Source organism: Epinephelus fuscoguttatus, linkage group LG6 (genome assembly GCF_011397635.1).
Source record: "Epinephelus fuscoguttatus linkage group LG6, E.fuscoguttatus.final_Chr_v1".
In the NCBI taxonomy this organism is placed as follows: domain Eukaryota; kingdom Metazoa; phylum Chordata; class Actinopteri; order Perciformes; family Serranidae; genus Epinephelus; species Epinephelus fuscoguttatus.
Window position 1 is genome coordinate 43,575,816 of NC_064757.1, and position 24,335 is coordinate 43,600,150.

General features: G+C 39.5%; 2 protein-coding genes and 1 long non-coding RNA gene across 5 annotated transcripts in view; 1 reads left to right on the plus strand and 2 right to left on the minus strand.

Annotated features, from left to right (window-relative positions):
• The window catches only part of LOC125890790 (natterin-3-like), a 32,784-nt gene that overhangs the window by 6,971 nt on the left and 1,478 nt on the right, over positions 1-24,335 (minus strand). Inside the window, exon 2 of one of the 3 annotated variants that reach the window (XM_049579598.1) lies at positions 17,324-17,408. The exons of 1 other annotated variant lie outside the window; for it this stretch is intronic. In XM_049579598.1, coding sequence (XP_049435555.1) covers positions 17,324-17,386 — 63 coding nt within the window. In that variant the 5' untranslated portion in view covers positions 17,387-17,408. Of the gene's footprint in view, positions 1-429; positions 450-17,323; positions 17,409-24,335 lie in introns of those variants that run through there. One more of the 3 variants, XM_049579601.1, reaches the window with a different exon arrangement.
• LOC125890814 (uncharacterized) lies at positions 3,403-6,319 on the minus strand. The gene is made up of 3 exons (XR_007449587.1): positions 6,299-6,319; positions 5,707-5,791; positions 3,403-4,283 (listed from the first exon to the last, which is right to left on the minus strand). It is a non-coding gene; the product is annotated as an uncharacterized LOC125890814 (long non-coding RNA).
• Positions 13,057-17,138, plus strand: LOC125890792 (natterin-3-like). Its single transcript, XM_049579605.1, has 3 exons — positions 13,057-13,062; positions 13,769-13,859; positions 15,954-17,138. Exons 1-3 carry the CDS (start codon positions 13,060-13,062, stop codon positions 17,030-17,032), a joined length of 1,173 nt encoding a protein of 390 aa, XP_049435562.1. The 5' UTR covers positions 13,057-13,059; the 3' UTR covers positions 17,033-17,138.

Genomic DNA, 24,335 nt, shown 5'->3' on the forward strand with positions numbered 1-24,335 from the left:
ATCATGTTAAATAAGTGCACAAAATGTCTGCGGACATGATCTCAAAGGGTTTAAAAGGCATTCTTCTCATTTCATCTGGACTTTAACAAAATAAAGGTGAAGACAGACAAATCTGAAGACGTCTATTTGCACTTTTCTCTATCATTTACAACAAGCGTGCTGTTGCGTTCGTGCTCATCTCACGACACATTATGAAATGATTGCTGGATAAGATTTGGGATTATTAACGCGTAAAGAAAAACACACTGATAAGGCGATAACTTATCAGTTAGCTCTGTCCTCCAAACGATCATACTGTATCAGTGACCTTCAGTCTATCAGGCATTCATTACAGTGCTTGTCAAAAGTCATCTGTCCCTCCGACTGACATCTAATAAACCTTGTGAAATCCAAATCTCTTCACAAACAACACAGTAAATCTTTAATCACCCATGTAAACCTAAGTGTGCCACCTCTTCTTCACCATCATCTTCATCATCATGCTCTGAACATCGACCCAGACCTTAAAGGAATACAAAAAGCATTTTGGGTATCCTGTGGTTTCATTTCATTTCATTTCTTCTCATTTATTTATGCGAATCAAGACCATGATCACATGGTGTGGAGCACAAACTAACATACAGTAAAAACAAAATGATGGCACAGAGCATGGCTACAGCACATCAAACGGTACTGCAATCAGTGGAGACTTATTTTACAGTCAACAATAATTTATTACAAAATGCTCAATAATTGTCGTCTTCCAAAACACTGTCTTTCCAAAATAATCCACAGCTACTTAGTATTTTGTTGTTCGTTTTTTTTTTTTTGTGGAGTGACATCACTTTTCTTGTGCTGTTTTCAGACGTTTTCTTTCAAAAACATGGGGAAAAAAGGCAAAGAGCAACTTGGTAAGAAATGACCCACAAACTGCAAAAAACAAATAAAAAGATTTTGAAAAATATAAAAATAAACCTGGGGAAAAACAAACAGGGAAAAGTATGTTTTTTTAATCATAATTACATTTAAAAATGATTTTACAAAATTATCATTTTCTCTCTCTCTCTCTTTTACTTTTTTTTTTTTTTTACTAATTTCTTGCAATTTGTTTTTGGGCATTTCTTTTTCATTGCTCATTGCCGTCTTCCCATGTAAAAAAAAATCAAGCCAATTTACTCAGGTTTCATTGGGTTAAGTAAATTATGATACTAACACCCATCATGCGATCCACGAGGATTACTATACGATACACAAATATGTTTATGATTTGCGTGAAGAAGCTTTGGTTACGTGATGTGTGAAATCTACGATCACGTTTGATCATTTCTGCACCGCTGTATGGGAGAATGAGCTGGGGACTGGTGGGCCAGTTACACTGTGTGTTGAGCAGTTAGTGATCTGTCACTGCCACCTTCTGGATGTCTCAGCTCAGCTCCAGGCTCATTTCACTGGACTCAGTATGTTGGCATGTTAATGGGGGATGTGTCTCTGAACTTCCTCTGGGGACTATTTCTTCTGCAGACAGAATTTCTAACATAATAATGATGATAATTTTCAGTAATCCATCTAATAGTTGGTGAGTCAAAACAGAAACTAATGGAAGAAAATTAAAATGAATTAGTTTTGTCTGACAACATTTATTGAGGCACATTGAATCATAAAAACACAGAATAAACTGATCTTTTGAACACTTAAACCAATACATATTTGAAATGTTTTAATACACAGTAAAATAAATGATTTTGTCATCCAGGATCTGGCAGCAGTTTTACAGTACATGAATTTTAAGCCTTTAATGATAGCACTGATAAACAGTGGAGAGAGTGACAGACCACACCAAAAGCAGTATTCAATAAGGGTCCAATTTACAAAGAACTTTGAACTACTCCAGTATGTAAGTAAGTATGGCTCGTGCTCAATGATCTCATGCTGGATTTCCAGTGGTTCCCAATCCAACCCTTTAAAACAAAGCAATGTATTCTTGACCACTTAAAAGTGGCTGCAATATGGAATCCAACAAGTAAAAATGACAAAGATTAGAAGAAAGTCTGAAAAAACAGACATCATTTTGTGTAGAAAACATGTCTGGGAGCAGGTGTGTGGATGAGTGGGGCAGTCAGGTAGAGGGGAAGTGGAGGAAAGTCTGAGGACATCTAGTGGATGGATGGCGCACTGTCATGGAACATGGGGATGACTGATTTGTTTCACGGAGATATCTGCAGTCGGCCTTGAGTTGGAATATATTTTATGCCAAAAATAAAGACATGGGTGAAAATTACAATGAAATGTCATTAATAAAAGATCATAAACAAATGCTTTTTATATGAAAATGTCCACTATCCAATTGAGTTTACCCAAAAAGTTCTGTCAGGCTTTATTTCTAGCGCCATCTGCCTTTAAACATCGCAGCTCCGGTTACATTGCACACGTGTCATAACCAGACTGCATACCTGCCATCTTTGAATAGCCTTGAGACAGACACACTTTCAGTGACAAGGGCTGGCGTTGGGTACAGGTGGACAGCGGTCCACTTCGGCCCAGACTTCTCCCGTTGCGGTATTTGCGTGTCAGTTGGGCTGTGTATGGGATGTCTGCCTTGTACTTATATCCCACCATACGGGTTCTGCAGTAGTGGTTGGGTGGGATGTCAAACTTCCCCTTTGAGGTCTGGAATGTTGTCTGAGCACTAAACTCTGTGAAAGGGGAGTCTTGATGGAACTTGTGACACCGACAGTGAAGGTAAAACTGGTTTCCCAACTGTGCTCTGCCTGGCTTTTCTCTGAAAGCATGACTGTTTTCACAACATTACGGCATGCACTGTTGGAGATGGCAGTCAGACGCATGGTCTCTGGGGGATACTGGAAGACTTTGGCTCTATCAATCTTGTACCTGACATCAGAGATATGCTCACTGACTATGCCGCTACTGACGGTCAGGACCTGGTACCTCCTCTTGTACCAATACGCTTGTTCTTTCCGACATAAATGCCCCCCGAGAGCAGGTCCCAACTGAATTCTGGGGCAGTTTACCAAAAGAACTAGCCTTCCACTCCAGAAACTCAATGTTATCCCTGTTAACAAGGATCTCAAATGGAGCAGAACGGTGTGCTCGTCTTGAGAAGGGGTAGTTGCAGTAAGGACCCATTTTGGGGTTGTAGAAACCGGCCTCACACTTGTATTTGCAGACGTAGTCGTCGCGGCGGGTATAACTATTGTATATCGAAACAGCTCCATTTGGAAGAAAGCCACGCCAGGTCTGCCATTCCAGGTTGCCGATTTTGAAGGGCTGAGGCTGACTTTGCCTGTTCTTGAGCTCAGGGAGAAGAAAGAGAAAGGCTTCATCTGTTAGCATCGAGCCATTGGTGCTGATTTCAGGAATCCTTTCTCCTAGCTCTGGAGCCAGTAATGAGTCTGTGTGGGGGGGGAAAGGAGGACACAGAAACAGTAACTCTTTTCTGCCGCCATCTTGTAATCTTACAGTCTTGTCTTGCCAACTGTAACTTGATCAGTCTTGTTATTCATTTCCTTGTGTGTTTTTATGATATTTTTTCTGTCTTATCATTTGTCCTTCAATTTGGATTCTGGCAACTCCCGTGTGTTTTACAGTGTACAATCTTGTGCAACATATCTATTATTACGACTCAACTCAAGACACTTTAACTACCATTAAACACTGAATGCTTTTTACTATCCAGTGTGGCTACACTCACCGGGTCTGGTTGCCAATGAGGCTGCAAAGCAGGTCATTTTTTCAAGTTCTCTGGATGTATAAAACCTCTTAAAGACCACCAGTGCTAAGCTGCTTAGACCATGAATATGATTGTGCTACACACATCAGGGCTTGACACTGACTTTTTTCCCAAGGAGCACATGTGCTCCTAAGTTGAAAAAGTAAGGAGCGCACAAAGAACTTTAGGGCCACAATGTAAATTGATCAAATAATGTGTTTTCCGTAATAAACGTGATGCAAATAGACATTTACAAGCAAAATTATTTAATGAATTTGTATACAAAATGTACAGAAAGGTAAAATCATCAAGTTTTGAAAAAGTATTGCAATTTAATTTTGTCTTTAATGTTATTATCTTATATATATTATCTTTGCAATTTGATTATCATAATGTTATTACTATCCTAAAACATTCTCCAGGTCCTCTGAAACTCTGCAGGACGTATTTCCACCCTGCCCAGCAGCGGTACCGTGGCGAACGGTCCCTAACTGCAGGGAGAACGGAGCAGGCTTCCCCAGAGGTCCACCATTTTTCCCGGTCCCTCGTCTCCTCCACACTTTGACTTATTTCCACCCTGCAGACAGTGGGACTTATATTCATTGTGCTGACAGTGGCTTGGAAAACCGCCCATAACCGTGTCACACGGGGAAGAGGGAAGAGGGAAGGCGGCTGGAGTTCCTCCAACATTTGCGGTTAGATTACCATATTTTTTTATTGACAAAAATATAGGCTGCTTCGGCTGTTTTTTTTATGCGCACATGTGCCCCTAAATATTTTTTACAGTTTGCACACACCTATTTTTAGTCGCAAATGCAAGTGAAACGCTCGCACTGTCGAGTGCTGCACATTGTTAGCTTCATTAGATGCTCCACAATTCAGTTGTCAGTTTGCTGAAACCATGAGCACCAGAGAAGACCATAATTCGTCCGTCCTGTGTCCATTCCTTGATTATTTATATCCCTTTAGTCTGTAAAGGTCCACTGATCAAAAGAATCAGAAGTGCTCTTCTACATCATTATGACCTCCTTCATCGTCATCTGGTTTATTGGACACATGGAAGTATGACGGCAGTGATGTTTACAACATCTGAAACGGACGTATCTATTTTCATTATGTAAAGGGAGTTTCAATGAGTCCTAGCGTAACTGTGTCTCTAATGCAGCCTGTTGAAGCTAGATCAAATGAATGATGAAAATTTGCCTTTTAGGTGACATGACAAATAACAAACGAAATTTCTTTCACATTGTACGTTTCTCCAAACTACAAATACTTTCAGTTTTAGGATACAGCGAAACTTAACATTTCTTCACGCTTTAGCATTGCTATGGTGAATGTCTGGCTAATGTCCAGGCACAAAAAACACTCACTTATGGTTAGGAAAAGATGTTTTGGCTTAAAATACCCACATTTGGTCACACAAATACCGTTGTATTCTCATAGAATGATTTGTATGATATCCTACAAATTAGCAGCACCCCACAAATGACGTTACGTCCTTAACGTAAAGTTATGTAATAAAGTAAAGTTACGGAGGTTAGGTTTAGGCAATAAAACGTACTGTGGTTAGGTTTAGGAAAGAAACATGGTGAGGACATATCTTAAAATCACTCAAAGTTTACACTGATCCCAACATGTGAGTCCAGGGGAGAGCCCTTGGTTACAGTCTGGCTTTCTGTCAACCATCCACCCCCTGCATCCTTATAAGTGCTTGGAACGGCTTCCTTGTTTACTGCTGTCAGTGCATTGGTCAAATACGTGGGCTATGTACGAATTTGGGTGCATTGCTTTTCATAGGAAAATGCATGAAAGATTTGTGAGAACAGCCTGCAAATGTTGCTGGAAACGTGGCAACAGGTTGTGTACAAATGTAACATATCCTTGAGTTGCAGAAACATACAATGCCAACATTTTCTTTTGGCGACTGGTCTACAAACAAACAAATAAAATACATAACTTTTGAAGACATAAACAACAGAAAATTAATAACCAATAATTACCATTGATGTACGCTGCGCTGGTCACAGTGTCAAGAAAACTGTCTGAGGACAGAGTCAGCAGGGTCAGCAGCAACACTGACTTCATCTGGAGATAAAACACAAAACAAAATCACTGTGGGTTGCCATATGTTTATCACATGCATTTAACCAGCACTGGTGAGAAATTTAATTGCTGAGCATATTGCATGTCTTATGGAGAAGTACATAGGAAGAAAACTGAAAAGAAAAAGGAGGCACATAGGCATTAAGGAAAGATTACAGAGCTATAAAATGATGGAGCAAGGCTTCATGGAATGTCAGCAGGTTTAACTTCCTCATCTACAGTAAGGACATTTAGGAAAAGTGGATGCAGGGATGAAACATGACAAAACAAAACAAGTAAATAATAAAATAATAGCTGATAAAAACAAATAACAACAAATATGTAAAGTAAAAAAGTGAATGCATTCACATTAGCTTCAAGTTGCATTATCGAGTTAAACATTTTCTTGCTGCCACTAAAATAATATTTAACAATGTAAATGTTCAAAGTTGTTTAAACCAAATGGAAAACATACTAAATCAAATGAATCACTGAGGTAGAAGTACTCACCATTACAGTCTTCTTCTTCTTAGGTCTTCTTACTTCGTCGTAAATGCATCGTAGTCGTAAGCATTCTGTCGAGAAAATTCACCAAACTTTGCACAAAGGTCCAGTCTCATGCCAGATATCCTCAGCTGTAAACTCAAGCCAATAGTCCTGATGGTGGCGCTACAGCAAGCGTCTAAAGTTCAAAACTTTGAAAATTCATAACAAATCAACCATACGTGCTACAACTTCACAACTTTCATCAAACTGTAGCCCCAATACTGAAGAAACTTTTGTACATTTAAACCTATTAAAAATTATGAAGTTCATCACTCTGTTTTTTTCAAACACTGTAAAACTTCTTAAACCTATCTCCTCCCACAATTTTTGCTCAGTTGACACCAAACTTGCTACAGAGCATCTTCAGACTGTCCTGCACAAACTATGTTTCTCAGATTTTTGATTTATCAAAAATTGAGCCTACAGTGCATCAAAATGTTTGACTGTAAACGGTACTGAAACAGGAGTTATAGTAATCACATTATTTTTATTCACATGGATGAGTTTTTTTTTGTTATAATGCTTTTCTTTAATATAAAATGTTAGAAGAGAAAGCAACGGATAAAAAAGAGTTTATCATTAATATATATATATATATGGCCTCTTGGACCATTTATATCAGAACTGATTACTGCTTTAGCATTAAAATATATCATATTAAAATAGCTTATATATTATTATTATTATTATTATTATTATTATTATTATTATTATTATTATTATTATTATTATTATTACTGTCCCCTTACTGTACAAACTGTAAATAAATCTTTATTCCTGGCTATGTGATGTCGCCATTAATGTGTTTCTAGTTAAAATATTGATTTATTTTTTTATTTTTTTTCATTTTTTGGTAGATTGGCTTATGGGGTGATTCTGAAGGAGTAATTAAGTTAATCTTCTCATAAGTGGATGTAATATGTAGAGATGCCATCTTGGCCGTTTTTCTTCGTTTTGTTTTTTTAAAGTCTATATTTTGCTTTACAAAAACGTGAAAAAGCAGCTGTGACCAAGCTATCACAAGGTGAGTAGCATTGTAAGCATAATTAATAGCGATATACTTCAGTTTGTGTGTTTTTGTATGCAAGTGGGTCTGCTGTGGTCTGCTGACAGTCCAAAATGGCAGCGGTAGGATTAAACCATGGGCGAGTCTGTTGCTATGGGGCGTTCTATTGAGCTTCACCTCTTGGTGTCCATGCCCTTTGCTAGCATTTTGAATCCATCCTGTTAACCTGAGAGGCGATGCAACAGTAAGCCTTTAGCATGGCTAAAGATGTTTTTGCAAGCTCCACACTTACCCTGACCCCAAGGGTCATAATGCAGCGTATGAAAGCAAAGTCAGACAAAATAAAGATCACTGATTATTAACCTCATAAAAGAAATAAGCTGATAAGACAGCCAATAATAAGACTCACTACTATCCCACAAATAAACCATCTGTGTGTAGGCTTCATCTGTATCTATCTGTCCAAGTTATGATGAGATGATGATAAGGACCACTGATAAATATATATTTCTACCCATGCAGGGAACCTTGAGTCAATATCAGTGAGGCTGGGTGTTTTAATTTTATTTAGCCTACCTTCATTGATATAAACGAGATGGACAGAATACTGATAAAATCCAACACCAGCCTCCATGATGACTGTTAGTGTTGAATAAACACTTCCCTCAAACTGTTTCCACAAAACGGACATTCATGTTTTCACAGGTGTAAGTGAAAAATGTAAGACCTTTTCAATGCAGACGAAAGAGTGATTTCTCTCACATTTTGGTTTGTTTGTTAAAATCTGTGTCAGTAAGCAGAACTGAAACCTGCACATTTCAGAATGGCCTTTTATTGCCATCACCTCAAGGCACACCTGTGTAGTGATCATGCTGTTTAATCAGCATGTTGATATGCCACACCTGTCAGGTGGATGGGATATCTTTGGAAAGGAGTGCTCACTTTAAAGCCTAATTTGTAACCAAAATTTGAGAGAAACATATCTACTGGGTGCATTAATAAATCTTGGATCTTAAACCTGTAAAAAAGAAATGAGAGCAAGAACAAAGTGTTGTGTTTAAATTTGTGTTCAGTGTAGATATAAATGATTTCCAGGGGACGAGTTCAAATGACTAAGCTGATTCCCTGATGTTTCCTCTAACACCACTAACAGGACAAATTACACGCACATAAATATACATTATCAGGTCAGAGTTGTCAGAGTGAAATTTAAGGTGTGCTGATGGATTCACGTCATCAACTCATGCATTGAGTAACATTACAAGTTAACGTTCCACCTTAAAAGTTGCCGGCAGTCGGCCCAGTGAATGAAGTTATTTTTTCTCAGACTGCAGCTGCTGTGAGAGGCAGCAAAACATCCTTTCATTTTATAGTTACAGTTTACTAATAAAACTCTCCACAGTATGAACAGTGGTTACATGAGCCTCAAAACCAGACACAACTCAGCCCTGAGCAGAGTGACCGTCCTCTACTGACCAATCAGACTGCAGTGTTCACAGCTCCACCTTTTAGTACCAGATCTGTGTGCTAGGTACCCCAACAGAGGGGGGACCAAACATGGGGACGCTAAGGAACACTTCTGTTGGTACCATCCACAACTTCTCACTGTGGAGATGGAAAATAAAGGTACTGAACTTAAGTGGCCTGTACTGCTCAGTAGAGACAAGGCTTCTGTTATCCCCAAAATGCAACAATGATTATTTAAGTGCCTAAATACAAGTCCCTTGGCCCTTGTGCCTTACTTTGCGACCAGATTATGCGCCGTTCAACTGGCAAAAGTGGAGACTGTGGAAAATATTCCTGCTGTTTAAGGCCACGTTTACACAAAAATGATCCGCTGAATTGTTTTGCATTTTCATTTTGAAAAAAGTTCTGCATTCAGATGACAACGTTTTGATAACAATCACCGTGCACACGCATCCGCAAAAATGACTAAAAACGCTGTAGTATACCTACCAGGCCAGTAGTTGGCAGTGTGACTCTGTAATGAAACAACATGTGCCTGTGCACATGCGCTTCCTTCTACAGAGTGGTGATGTATAAACAAACAAAATGGCAACCGCATGCTACAGTAAATCTACACTCTGCTGGAGAAGCATTGATAAATTCAACAAGATGAGCAGCACAAACAGAGCTTGGGAGTCCGCCATTGTTGTTGTGATGCTTGACTTTCTCATGCATGCCTACTGACTGGAACTGTATGTACCATACATGTGCGAAAAGTCTGTTTTCAGAGGAACTGCATATTGCAAGTTTACATGACAACAGAGGCGGTGCCATTTCCAAAAAATTGCACTCTGGAATCCGTTTTCAAAATGTTGCATTTTTAGGCACCCAAAACGACGCCGTCATGTAAACCATCAGCCAGAACACAATTAAAGTTGACTGTTTTCAGTTGAAATCATCGTCATATAAACAGGACCTAAGTTTGCAGTGATGCAGGTAAAGGTAGAATGAAGGGATCACAGATTAATACTTCAATCAAGCGCATCTATATTGAGCAGGCCTGGAGAGAGTATTCAGGCGTGCACACAGTAGTTCAGATGAGTCTCTGACTAACAAGGGAGTGTTCGCTATTGTTATAGTATAGCAGAGTGCTTTCAACAAACAAGTCTTGCATTAGATCAACTCTTGCACTTCCTCATGTATCAAGGACTGGTCGTGTCTGGAACATCACATAAACACTAACGGGCGACCTGTAGATGATCTCCAAAATAAGGGAATGAAATCAACACATAGAATAACACCTTGAGTATCATGTCTCAAAAATATCCTCTGTCACTAACTGCAAGATAGATAGATAGATAGATAGATAGATAGATAGATAGATAACTTTATTGTCCACCTCAGTGTAAATCTGTCTTAAGCTTTAAACTACAGTTTAACAATATGATACAATAGTGCAAATACGCAGGGAGGAGCGATAAGTTATATAGAAAAAGAGCGCACATCTGTAATAGTGTTCCCTGATACAGTCATTCTGTGTTCATTGCCTGTGTGGCACAGGGAATAAAGGACTTCTTTTATCTGTTCAAACTGGCTCTAAGAACTTTACATCGACGCCCACACGGGAGCAGCTCAAACTGTGAGTGCAATGGATGTGAGGCATTGGCAGTTATATGTTCAATCACTGTCAGATATGTTGCTGAGTTGTTTCTGTGACTCGCCAGTCACCTTCACTGTAATGTCGACCAACCTGCAGAGCTTGTTTTTGCTCCTTGCACTCAGGTTGCCGTACCATGCTGTAACTGATAAGATGCTTCTGCATGCTATTTCAAGTATGTGTTGACTAACACCAAAGCTCCTCAGCCTCCTGATTAAAAACAGGCATGGATTGTCTCTCCTGAAAATGCTCTCTGAGTTTCTGTTAAAAGTTCATGTCTGATCAGTAATAGTGCCCAAGTACTTAAATTGTTCCCCTTTTTCTACAGGCTGATTACTGAGTATGACAGACAGGATATGACTGGTTCCATTTGGTTTTGTTTGAATTAGAAGTTCATTTGTTTCAGCCACATTCATCTCCAGTTTACTCACCTGACACTAGTTCTGAAGAGCAGTGGCCTGGCTACAGTAAACCTCTTCATACATGGCATTCTCTCCCAGGAGACGACCAACCAGAGCCACATCATCTGCATATTTAAACAGCTTGACATTTTTGCTGTGGGCAGTCATTTCATGACATGCCTTAAATACACTTGCGCCATGCACTTTAAACCATGAGCTGTAGATCATTTAAAAAGCGCCCTCAGTCTTGTTACAGTTTATACTGAATCAAACAGAAGATCTGCACACTGTATTAAAAGCTCCCAGCAATTTCAATGGTGTAACACTGATGGATCTAACAGCGATCAAATCCCAGTTAGACCCAGAAAGTGAGACTGAATCCTGTTACCTCAAATGGTCTCACCAGACATCCACCAGATGAAAACAAGCCACTGTCAGACAAACGTTTGAGGACTGATTAAACACACCTGTTGATAAAGAGGGTGAACTGGTTTCAAAATCGAATGATCTGACTACCAAAGGCGGTGCCCCACTGCTCTAAATGTATTTATCCCTGTTACTTCCTCCTATTTCTTTGATAAGGTAACATTTGGTAATGTTTATTCTTCCTGACCTCATGTGATTAAACAGAACGGGCAATATTTCCATTCATTATTATTTATAGGTTGTGGTTACTGGAAAGTACAGAACTTATTTACATTTGGATTTAATCCTTTATAACACTGAACACGGGCAAGAACATAAAGTGACAACTACGTAGAGTAAAACATAAAAAATACAGCCAAAAAAACAAACGCAAAAATGAATTTACAGATTTGTCTACACATTTACTGATCCCTATTAACAACATTTTTTTAATGTGATCATGCACACACAGATTCTGAATACAAATCTGCAGAGTCCTGTACACATTCACAAATCTCAGTACGCATTTACACACAGATTGAGAGTTACTTAAACAACCCTCAGATAGTTCAGTCATTGCCCCATACCTGAGCCATACCTTTGATTAGAAAATAATGGATAATAATGGATCTGTTTAAGTTCATACAAAGACTGGAAGCACAGGAAAGCTGCTAGCCTAGCTCCTTTACCATCAGTGAAGTATACTTTTTCAATCTGCACAGTCTGATTTTAGACAGAATCACTCCAGAGGCTCTAGAGGGTTTCTACAGTGCAGGGGAATTGTTAAAACCTTTTAAATACCACATAAAACCTGAACTAGATTCCAATTATCCACCAGTCAAGTTTCTCTTACAATTTACATTCATATCTATGAAAACATGGATGCTTCACAAACATCTTTCCCCCAGCAGCAGAGACAATCTACAAATCAGCACATTTTTAAGGTGGACACCCAAGATTAGAGTCACCAATTCAGTGTCTGACCAAATGTTCCTTGGATAAGACATTGAATAATGGCCAGAGAATTGTTTTTGCAGAGCGTTATGATGTCACAGTGAAGTTGACCTTTGACCTTTTGGAAATAAAATGTCATCACTTCATCATTTTATGCTACTAAACATTTTTTGAGAAATTTTGTCATAATTAGTGTATGGATTCTTGAACTATGGCCGAAAGCATGTTTTGTGAGGTCACAGTGACCTTTGACCACCAAATTCTAATCCATTCATGTTTGAGTCCAGGTGGACGTTTGTGACAAAGTTGGAGAAATTCCCTCAAGGCGTTCTTGAGATATGATGAGACAGATGCAAGGTCACAGTGGCCTTTGACCAACAAATTCTCATTAGTACATCCTTAAGTCCAAGTGGACGTTTGGGCCAAATTATATTGATAAAAAAAATGAGAAATCACATTCAAAAGAATAAGACAGACGAGGTCCTAGTGACGCTGACCTTTGTTAAGCCCAACAGGACATTTGTGCCAAATTTGAAGAAATCCCCTCAAAGTGTTCTTAAGATATCGCGTTCATGAGAATCAGACGGACAAAAGGATGGATGGACAACCCAAAAACATAATGCTTCTGGCCAAGGAGGCCAGGCAGGGTTGATATAATAGAAACTGAACCGCTCTGTCATTTTCCATCCTAAGACTACTCTCACACCACTGCACCAGATTACTGTTTACTCTTCAACATCAGAGCCAAGATAAAGTGAAAGTGTGTTCAGTGTTTGTTCTGTGACTCAGCACATGAAGCAGCTACAGTATATAAACCTGAAGGAGACTGGAGGTGCATCAAGTGATGGACACTGCGATGGTGAGTACTTTTTGTTGTGCGCCAGAGCTGCAGAGACTGTTGATGTTTTTAAAAAGAGGCTCAAGACTCATCTCTTTAATCAGGCTCTTCACTGATCTCTTTATTTATCTATTTTACATTCCTTTTATAACCGATTTATCTATCTATTATCTACTTTATTTTTTTTATGTTCTTACCCTTCCTCTTTTTACGTTCTTATCTCATATAACCTTTATCTTTTGTTATTTTAGTTATAGGTTTTAGTTTTGATGCATTTTATGTCTCTGTTTTAGATCATTCTTACCTAGCTATTAACCTAGCTTTTTCCTCGCCTCAGGTCTCGGTGCTCGGCCATGTCTCTTTAGTGATAGCTAGTGTGTGTGTGTGTGTGTGTGTGTGTGTGTGTGTATATATTTACGTATCTCTATGTGGGGTGGGAGGATTGGGTTTTCTCTTTTCTTTTTGTTTTCTGTTTTGGATCTTTGTTGTTTTTAACCTCTGTGAGGCACTTTGTGTTACTGTTGTATGAAAAGTGCCATATAAATAAAGTTGATTTGATTTGATAAATATTGGATTAAAATTGCAAAAACAAATCTATCATGTGCAGACAGTCTGGACTCGGTGTCTTGATGGGTTAACACTGAGGTGCTGAAGTCTTCAAACTTGTGTCAGTTTAAAGCTGTTTTATAAACGAACAGTGATTTTGTTCTGTGGTTTTAATCTCCAGATGAAGCTGTCAGTGTTGCTGCTGCTGGTCTTGCTGGCTCTGTCTTCAGCCAGTCCTCTGGACATCAGGGACAACGCGGAGCAGAGAAATGGTAATCACAAACTGGCTTTATGAATTTAGGAAATGGTAAAACAAAACAAAACAAAATTTAGGGATATGTTTATCATAAAATGGCTCATAGAACAACAAATACTATGAGACCAAAAACCCTGTAGAGTGCTGGTTCTGCAGTTCTGCCCTTGTTTTTTTTTTTTGTTTTTTTTTAAAGATTCACTATGTATTGTTGGTGATTTATTGCTTTAATTTTATTATTTTAATTGTCTGATTTTATTTGCCTCATTGTGGAAATGTTTTAATCCAGTTTCTACCCTATAAAGCACTTTGTAACTTGTTTTGAAAATTCCTGTATAAAAAGTCTATAATAATAATTATTATTATTATCGTACTATATAATGAGGAAAACTCTGTGTGTGTGTGTGTTCCACGTTTTTCTCCTCACTGACTTGGTCAATCCATGTGAAATTTGGCACAGTGGTAGAGGGTCATGGGAGGATGCCAATGAAGCAATATTACATCAATTGGCCAAAGGGGGGCGCTATAGCAACCCATTGAAATGTCAAACTTTGAATGGGCATATCTCATGCCCCGTATGTGGTAGAGACATGAAACTTTGCACAGAGATGCCTCTCCTCATGAGGAACACATTTGCCTCAAGAACCCATAACTTCCGCTTATATAGATTTTCCGCCATTTTGAATTTTTTGAAAAACACTTCAAATGGATCTCTTCCTAGGAAGTTTGAGCGATCTGCATGAAACTGGGTGAACATAATCTGGAAACTTCCTAAAACTGAGCTTCTATAAGGCAATGAATATTGCGGAGGGCGTGGCTCATCACATAAAGGTGTATAACATCTCAAGGGTTTCACCCATCACCACGCAACTTTGTAGGCATATGACCACACATAATCTGAGGGGACCCCTCCATTATTGAGCCCATCAAACAAAATGGGGGCGCTAGAGAGCTCATTTCTTATCTAGGCCTAACCACCATATGGATTTTTACTAAACTTGGTAGATATGTAGAACAGGACGCCTCAAGGTGACTGGAGAAATTTAACTCTAATTGGCAACTGGGTGGCGCTATAACAACAGAAAAATGCTTCAAAATGGCTAAAATGCGACCGATCGCTGTGGCTCCCCCTGTGGACCAATGTTGGTGTTTTTCTTCTTCTAAATGGCTATGGACTAGTTATTATTATCATCATTATTATTACCTAATCTAAGTCACAAACTAAATATGTTTCTGCTTAAAATACAGAACATATGCTGAACAGCCACAACTTTAAAACCACCGGTGGTTGAAGTGAATAACATTGATCATTTTGTCACAATGTTCTGCTGGGAAACCTTGGGTCCAGACAATCATGTAGATGACACCTGACATGAACCACCCACCCATACACTGTTGCCAACCCAAGTGTATCCTTTCATGCAAAATACCACCTCCCAATAGCAGCAGCCCCCTTCAGCAGGACAGCGCACAATTCAACACCACAAAAACTGGTACGGATTGACCCAAGTAACATGACAAGAGCTCATGGCATCGACCTGGCCTCCAAATTTGATCAAGCATCTGTGGCACATACTGGTACCCCACCTTGCAACCCACAGGTCTGATTCAAGAAGGTCCAACTACTGGTCAGGGTTACTTCTGGGGTACCAGCACATCCCACAAATCCTGAGTCAGATTGATAGATTAGGATCTAGGGAATTTGGGGGTGAGGTTGGCACCTTGAGCTCTTTGTCACGTTTCTCAGGCCATCCCTGAGCATTTCTGTGGTGTGATATGGAGCATTGTCCTGTTGAGAGGGCCACTGCCATGACTGGGCATGTTTGGTCAGCAACAGTGTTTGGGTGGATGGAGCGTGTCAAGTGGCATCCAATAAAACAGAAAGAGCTAGAGCAGATTCATTAACGAGAGAGATTTCACTTGATTAAAGTCAACTGAAACCCCAAGAACACAATCAGACTGAACAGCAAACGGAGCACCATCAATCAGATGAATGCCTTCATGTCTAGCAGTCTTATCCCTTACTTGAGCTTTGGTTTCACTCTGTTTTTCTCTGTCTTGTGTTAAAGCAAACATTGTTCTTGCCTGTGCCTTTTCTCTTTTCATTATCCAGTCTCCTTCAAGAACTCACGTCTGAATGGCAGTGCTGAAATCAGCACTAAGAGACCTCTTCCGACTGTTGCTGCTTCAAGGCAGACAAAGCAGGCTCAGTCACCCTCCTTTGGATCTGACTATGGCTCTACCCTGGAGTGGGTGACCTGGAACAAGTCTCTCCCAAATAATTCAGTTTCAATTTACAATGATTACACTGATCGCATCGATTATGTCTGTAAATACAAGTGTGAGGCTGGCTTTTATACCCCCAGCAAGGGTCCTTATTGCCACTATGCCAACACAAAAAAAGCACTTTCTGGTTTCCCGTTTGAGATCCTGGTGAACAAAAACATGTTTGAGGTCCTGGAGTGGAAGAGGGATTCATACGGTTCAGTGCCCCAGAGTGCAGTCAGAACATGCCCTGGGGAGGACATATATGTAGGGATGAACAAATATGGACTTGGCAAGGTTGATACTAGACATAAAGTTTTCTATCTTCCCTGGAAGGATGATGAATATTGGTACCACGACTACCAGGTCCTGACCACTGATGAGAATATAATCAGCCAGCTGATTTATGATGTCAGGTACAGCACTGATGAGCTGGAAATCTTCCACTATCCTCCAGAGATCATGCAGAAATCAGCCATCAGCAACTACGAATGCCACTCAGTGCTGAAAACAGATACCCTCTCAAAGACATACGAGACGAAGCACAGGTGGGACTTTACCTTTTCTATCCAAGTTGGTGTGACAGTGACCTTTGATGTCAGCATCCCCTTCATCGCCTCTGAAGGTATTCAGTTCAGCTCCGCGGTTACGTTTCAGTACTCCAAGGGAAACACAGTGGTCAATACCATCACTGATACTGTTTCTGTGGAGATCACAGCCCCGCCAAACCACTCCTGCATGGTTAACATGGTGCAGTACAAGTACAGAGTTCAAATCCCGTTCACGGCACAACTCAGACGCACATACGCTAATGGGGAGATCCGCACAATATCCATCACTGGGCTGTATGACGGCGTTCAGACTGGAGAAGTCCGGACTGCAGTGGACCGATGTGAACCTCTAGAAAACTCCAAGCCTTGCTCATGAAATGCTCAAAGCTCCACATGATGTTGGACATATCTGTATGTCTGATGCTTTTCACTTTTTTTTTTTTTTACCACATCTAGCTAGTTGAATGTGAGTGCACTCATTGTAAGCCACTTTGGAAAAAGTAATGCTGTTAATAAAATCCAAATATAAAAGATTAAAGATTTGCTCCTTAATAAATTGCTTTGTACTCAACAAAAAAAAAAAAATGTGGCACGTTGTGCGTTTTTGTTATTGTTATTTCATTTGAACATTTCAGCTTCACTGTGCAGAGGTGAAGAGGGAACTCACCTTAAACCTTGGTTTAACATTAGCTTTGTCTTGTGACGTCACAGCTGCTGAGGCTGGAGACATCTTGAGACCATAAGTTTAAACTCTGAAAAGAAAAAATGTTGTCACAATAAAATGCTTTGCACCATTTTCTGAAAGTTATATTCATGTTACATTTACTCACGTTATGTCATTTCATTCTAATGAAATAGCTGAATGAAAAGTAACGTTTGTGAACACTTAACTTCTTCCCTCTCGCTCTTACATATCATCTGGTGTTTTCCCCAGAAGTAAGAGCAACCTGACATGGTGAAAGGGAGAAGATGTCATTGACTATGACCAAATGAAATGCACCATTCTGTGCATAGAATTAGGGATTTCAATGGGTTACAGCATTGTTGGAAACATTTGGTGATAATAGAGAAGGAGAAGGAGGAGATGTCTTGAATTTTGAACAAGATAACTGATCTTTTGTTGAGGAAATAATACCAGACACAAATGATTATTTCAAGCAGATTATATCTTCCTGTTATGACCAAAGCAGTGTTGGGCTTGTTACTCTAAAAATGTAATATATTACTCATTACTTGTTTTCAATAGTAATCATAATACTTTTCTTATTACCCCCTGCCAACAGTAATTCATTACACTACTTGTTGTATTACTTTTCTGTTACACCCTATAAAATTGGTATTTGTTTATCGCCCCAAATTGAGATGTGTGATGGAGCAACATTTTATTCACCATGTATCCAACCACTGGCTTCATTACTTCTGTAGCTGCAGCTGGCCACAATTAAAATCCAGTTTTGGTTGTTTAGTCAGTGTAGAGCTACAGCCCACCTCCACGGCCTTCATGTTGTTGTGTTGTTTGTCGTAGTAGCCGAGGTGTTTCATACCAGAGGTTTGGAGATCTGTTTTTTGCAGTGGAAAGAGTTTTAGTCCGACTGCCTGCAGCAACAGTGTTCATGTCATCTTTCCTCCAGGGAAATTAAAATAATGGAATATTTCCAGCTGCTAAGGTAAGTATTTCCAATTAGCTGGCTGCTGAATGACGTGCCTGCGCTGCACAATGATAACTGATGTGATTGTTGTATTTCACGTCAGTAATGATGTGATAACAAAAGTAACGTTGTAATGAGTTGCTTGGTTTTGGGTAACTGTAATATTATTACAGAAATTTCAGTAGTAATTAGTTGCACTACTTGTGACTGCAAAAAGCAATGTTATTACTCTAATACGTTACTGCCCAACACTGGACCCAGGTCATTATTTTTGTACATATGTGCCTGTATTTTTTTCTGCAGTGATCTGCACACACACAGAAAGTTAGATAGGATGTTTGTCTAAGGAGGAGTATAAGAATGTTTGGTGAACTACCCGCTAATGGCTGTGAACTGACCTCATGTCATTGAATTGTTTCTTCAATACAGGTGGACACAAAAAACACGTAAACACAAAAAAGACAGTTAGTATGTTTTTTTCGAAACAAGCCACACATATTGCACACACACACTCTGTCCGTCTGGGAGGAGAGGAGCTGAATGTTGTAAAAGAGTTTAAATACTTGGGTGTGATGCTGGACTCTACTCTGTCTTTTAGAAGCCACATTAAAATGGTAACAAAGACGGTCAAATTCAACCTGTATAACTTCAGGCAAATACGGAGGTCACTAACCGATAGTGCTGCTATGTTGTTCTTGCATTCTATGATTTCTTCCCATCTGAGTTACTGTCTAACTAGTTGGTCAATGACAGCTACGACAACACTGAAACCAATCGAATCTCTATACAAAAAAGCACTGAAAATACTGGGTAAGAAGCCATTCTCATATCATCACTGTAATATTGTATCTCAATATAGCCTGCTAAGTTTTGAAAATTTAATGTTTGATGTACAAAGTATTGCATGGATTGGCACCACCCCCACTTAACGACTTCATTACACTCAGGCCAATCACTACCTGGGTAACAAGGGCCGTAACAAACAGGGAGTGTCTGGTACCCCTCAGAAAAACTTCCTTTGGTCAGAATGTCCTGTCGTACAAAGGAAGCACTTTGTGGAACAGCCTGCCAGTCTCCGTAAGGGAATGTGCTAGTCTTGCCACTTTTAAGGGTCATCTAAAGGTATGGCTCAAAGCTTACCAGTTTTGTGACCATGCTTAACTGTACTGTTGAACAGGGTTATGTGCAACAGGGTTGGTGCAATATAATAGGACTATGTGCAATATACTGAAATGTGCAATACAGTGAAATTTCAATTTTCATCCTCCTTTAAATTTCTATGGTCACTCCTGATCTAGTTCCTCAGTCACTCCTGACGTATTCGAATGTTTTTTACTGTTTACTATGTGTATATTTGTACTGTTTCTCCATGTTTCTACTGTATCTCGTGTGCTATTTATGCATTTTGTTTTTATGTTACTAATGTAACAACAACCTGCCTAGGGACGACAGATGGAAATTAGCCGTGGGCTACAATCTGGCATATTTACATGTACTACTGTACTATGTTTATTAATATGTACTGTCCCTACCTTAAATAAATAAATTGTAATTGTAAAGGGTAGAGTTTTTTTCTCAGCCCTTCTAATAAGGAAAAATGCAACAGCCAAAGAGTTACTCAACACTTTTTATGTGCTCTAATACAAGCTGCATTAGTTAACGTATCAAGCTACATAGTAGTCGTATTACTTAGGAATATGTCATTAGCAAACTATTAGCTTGTGGAGTTAGTATTTGTATAGCAATTATCCAAACAAGGTTACACAGTGCTCCACAATGTGCATGAAAATAAACCATAAAAAATACAGTTACAATAATTAAAAACAAGGTTAGGAGGTAAGAAAGAATTGTGTAAAAAACAGAACGAAAGGAAATAAAACACAAAATTTACAAATCAGGTATTAAAAGGAAAAGCTTTCCTTTAAAAATACATTTACGCAGTGATTTAAAAAAAAAAAAAAAACAAGTGCTGTGCTAGGAAGCCTAATCTCCTCAGGACATAGGGGCCCTGATGGCAAAAGCCCGGTCACCTTTGGTCATCAGCCTTGACCTAGGGACAATTACTGTAGCGAAGGTAGGTTGCAGGAGGTCAGGTCACGACTTGGAGCACAGAGAGTCAGAAACTCAGCTATGTTAATAAGAGCCAAACCAGCCTCAAACCAAACCTCTGAGCCTTAAAATTTATGAGAAGAATCTTAAAATTAATCCTGAAGTTAACTGGCAACCGTTGGAGGGAGGCAAGAATTGATATGTGACCTACAACTTGTGTCAGTCAAAATATGAACAGCGGCATCCTGCACTCGTTGAAGCTGAGCTACTGAAGATTTACTTGTTGCTTGTAAACAGTTCATTACAGTAGTCAAGATGCCAGAAGACACAACAAGCCTTTCTAGGTCAGGAGCAGAGTTGGGTAAGGGTTACTTTAAAAGTAATCAAAGTACTTTACTGTGTTACTTTTTTGAAAAATTTGAGATGTGACGCAGGTGAGCGAGCGTCTCGCCCCACCTATAGATGCCTATAAGTGGCCAGTGAAACGCCCTGAATTAATATTCATTAACAATCAATCAATCAATTTTATTTATAAAGCCCAATATCACAAATCACAATTTGCCTCACAGGGCTTTACAGCATACGACATCCCTCTGTCCTTAAGACCCTCACAGCGGATAAGGAAAAACTCCCCAAAAAAACCCCTTTAACGGGGGAAAAAAAACGGTAGAAACCTCAGGAAGAGCAACTGAGGAGGGATCCCTCTTCCAGGACGGACAGACGTGCAATAGATGTCGTACAGAACAGATCAACATGATAAATTAACAGTAATCCATATGACACAGGGAGAGAGAGAGAGAGAGAGAGAGAGAGAGAGAGCGAGAGAGAGATATGCAGGTAATGACAGTATCTTACAACAACATTAATGGAAGTAATAATATTATAGTTATAGTTCTGGTTACTGCGGTACAATATGTTGAAAGTATGTATTAATACCTGGCAGTATACATGTGTGACAATAATCATATGTGTATAATAACAGAAGAAGTATGACTAATGACTAATGATGGCAGCAGCAGCAGGAGGCATCTGGCGGGACCACGGCAGCAGCACAACCACACACGTCACGCTGTCCAGGCACCGCTGTGATATGAGTTAATCTGAGAGACAGTGGAGCACAAAGGCTCCGGAGAAGAAGCCGAGTTAGTGACATCCAGAATGGCCGGGTTAGCTAGATGCAGTAATAGGATACGAGAGAGAGAGAGAGAGAGAGAAGGAGAGAAGGGGCCCGGTGTATTATAGACGGGTCCTCCGGCAGACTAGGCCTAAGTCAGCCTAACTAAGGGCTGGTACAGGACAAGCCTGAGCCAGCCCTAACTATAAGCTTTATCAAAGAGGAAAGTCTTAAGTCTAGTCTTAAATGTGGAGACGGTGTCTGCCTCCCGGACCGTAACAGGAAGATGATTCCACAGGAGAGGAGCCTGATAGCTGAAGGCTCTGGCTCCTGATCTACTGTTGGAGACTTTAGGGACCACGAGTAACCCTGCGTTCTCAGAGCGCAGTGTTCTGGTGGGATAATATGGCACTATGAGCTCTCTAAGATATGATGGAGCTTGACCATTTAGAGCTTTATAAGTTAACAGTAGGATTTTAAATTCAATTCTGGATTTTACAGGGAGCCAGTGCAGAGAAGCTAAAACAGGAGAGATATGATCGCGTTTCTTAGTTCCTGTTAGTACACGTGCTGCTGCATTCTGAATTAGCTGGAGAGTTTTTAAGGACTTACTGGAGCTACCTGATAATAGAGAGTTACAATAATCCAGCCTTGAGGTAACAAAAGCGTGGACCAATTTTTCTGCATCTTTTCGGGTCAGGATAGGCCTAATTTTCGCAATATTACGCAGATGAAAAAATGCAGTCCGTGAGGTTTGCTTTAAATGAGAATTAAAAGACAAATCTTGATCAAATGTTACTCCGAGGTTTCTTACGGTAGTGGCAGGGGCCAGAGCAATGCCATCTAGAGAAACTATGTCATCAGATAAAGAGTCTCTGAGTTGTTTGGGGCCAAGAACAATAACTTCAGTTTTGTCTGAATTTAACATCAGGAAATTGGTGCTCATCCAAGTTTTTATGTCTTTAAGGCAATTATGGAGTTTAGTTAATTGATTGCTTTCTTCTGGCTTCATCGATAAATACAACTGAGTATCATCCGCATAACAATGGAAATTTATAGAGTGATTTCTAATGATGTTACCTAACGGAAGCATATATAGAGTAAACAGGATTGGTCCGAGCACAGAACTCATGCGGAACTCCAAAACAAACTTTGAAATAGTACGTAAGGATGGTTCATTGCGAACGTCAACAAATTGAAAACGATCAGATAAATAAGATTTAAACCAGCTTAGTGCTGAACCTTTTAAGCCAATTAAGTGATCCAGTCTCTGCAGCAGAATTTGATGGTCAATTGTGTCAAACGCACTAAGATCTAATAAAACAAGTACAGAGACGAGTCCTTTGTCTGAAGCAATCAGAAGGTCATTTGTAATTTTAACTAGAGCTGTCTCAGTGCTATGATGCACTCTAAATCCTGACTGAAATTCCTCAAATAAATTATTATCCTGGAGAAAATCACACAGCTGGTCTGCGACTACTTTCTCAAGGATCTTTGACATAAAGGGAAGATTAGATATTGGTCTATAGTTGGCTAACACCTCTGGATCCAGGGTGGGCTTTTTTAGTAGAGGTTTAATTACAGCTACCTTAAAAGACTGTGGTACATAGCCTGTTAATAAGGATATATTGATCATATCTAATATATGAGTGTTAACTAAAGGAAAGACCTCCTTAAGTAGCCTAGTTGGGATGGGGTCTAAGAGACACGTTGATGATTTGGATGAAGAAATCACTGCAGTCAATTCTTGAAGAGAAATTGGGGAGAAGCAATCTAAATATATATTAGATTTTACAGCTGTGTTTGAGGTTAGATAGGTACTATCTGAGGACAGGAGGTCATGAATTTTGCCTCTAATAGTTAGAATTTTGTCATTAAAAAAGCTCATAAAATCATTACTGCTAAGGGCTAAGGGAATACAAGGCTCAATAGAGCTCTGACTCTCAGTCAGCCTGGCTACAGTGCTGAAAAGAAACCTGGGGTTGTTCTTATTGTCTTCTATTAGAGCTGAGTAATAGTTTGCTCTGGCATTGCGGAGGCCCCTCTTATAAGTTTTGAGACTGTCTGTCCAGATTAAACGAGATTCTTCCAGTTTGGTTAATCGCCAATTCCTTTCAAATTTTCGCGATATTTGTTTTAACTTACGGGTTTGAGAGTTATACCAAGGAGCGAACTTTCTTTGCTTTTTTAACTTCTTTTTAAGAGGAGCTACAGAGTCGAGCGTTGTTCGTAGCGAGCCTACGGTGCTATCAACAAAATGATCAATTCGGGAGAGGTTAAAGTCGGCACGGGAAACCTCTGTTACTGAAGGTATTGGTGTTGAATTTAACGACGAAGTAATCTTTTCCTTAAGTTTTGCGACAGCACTATCTGATAAACATCTAGTATAGTAACTGTTGCTGAGTGGCGTGTAATCGAGTAAAAAGAAATCAAAAGTAATCAGATAATGATCCGATAGCGAGGGATTCTGTGGAAAGACTTTTAGGTTATCAATTTCAATTCCATACGTCAGAACTAGATCAAGGGTATGGTTAAAACAGTGAGTAGGTTCAAGAAACAGCACGAAGGAGAGCACGGCAAATGTAGCAAGAAAGGGTAAAAAATGAAACTTCACATAATGTGAAGATGAAGTTGTTGTTGGGGAGGTTGAGAAACAGAAAGACTGTTGTTTGGTGGACTCAGTATGGACATTATAAGGCTAAAACTGCAGCGGAGTGGCAGCTGGTGGCTGATGCCTCAGACTGTTTCAGAAGTCAAGAGGAAGTGGTCTGATATTAATAAGGCTATTTGCATTGATTTATTTAGACAGAAAACCGAGGGGTGTTTCGAGCTGTTTGACAAACATTATGATTGTCTTGACTCAAATG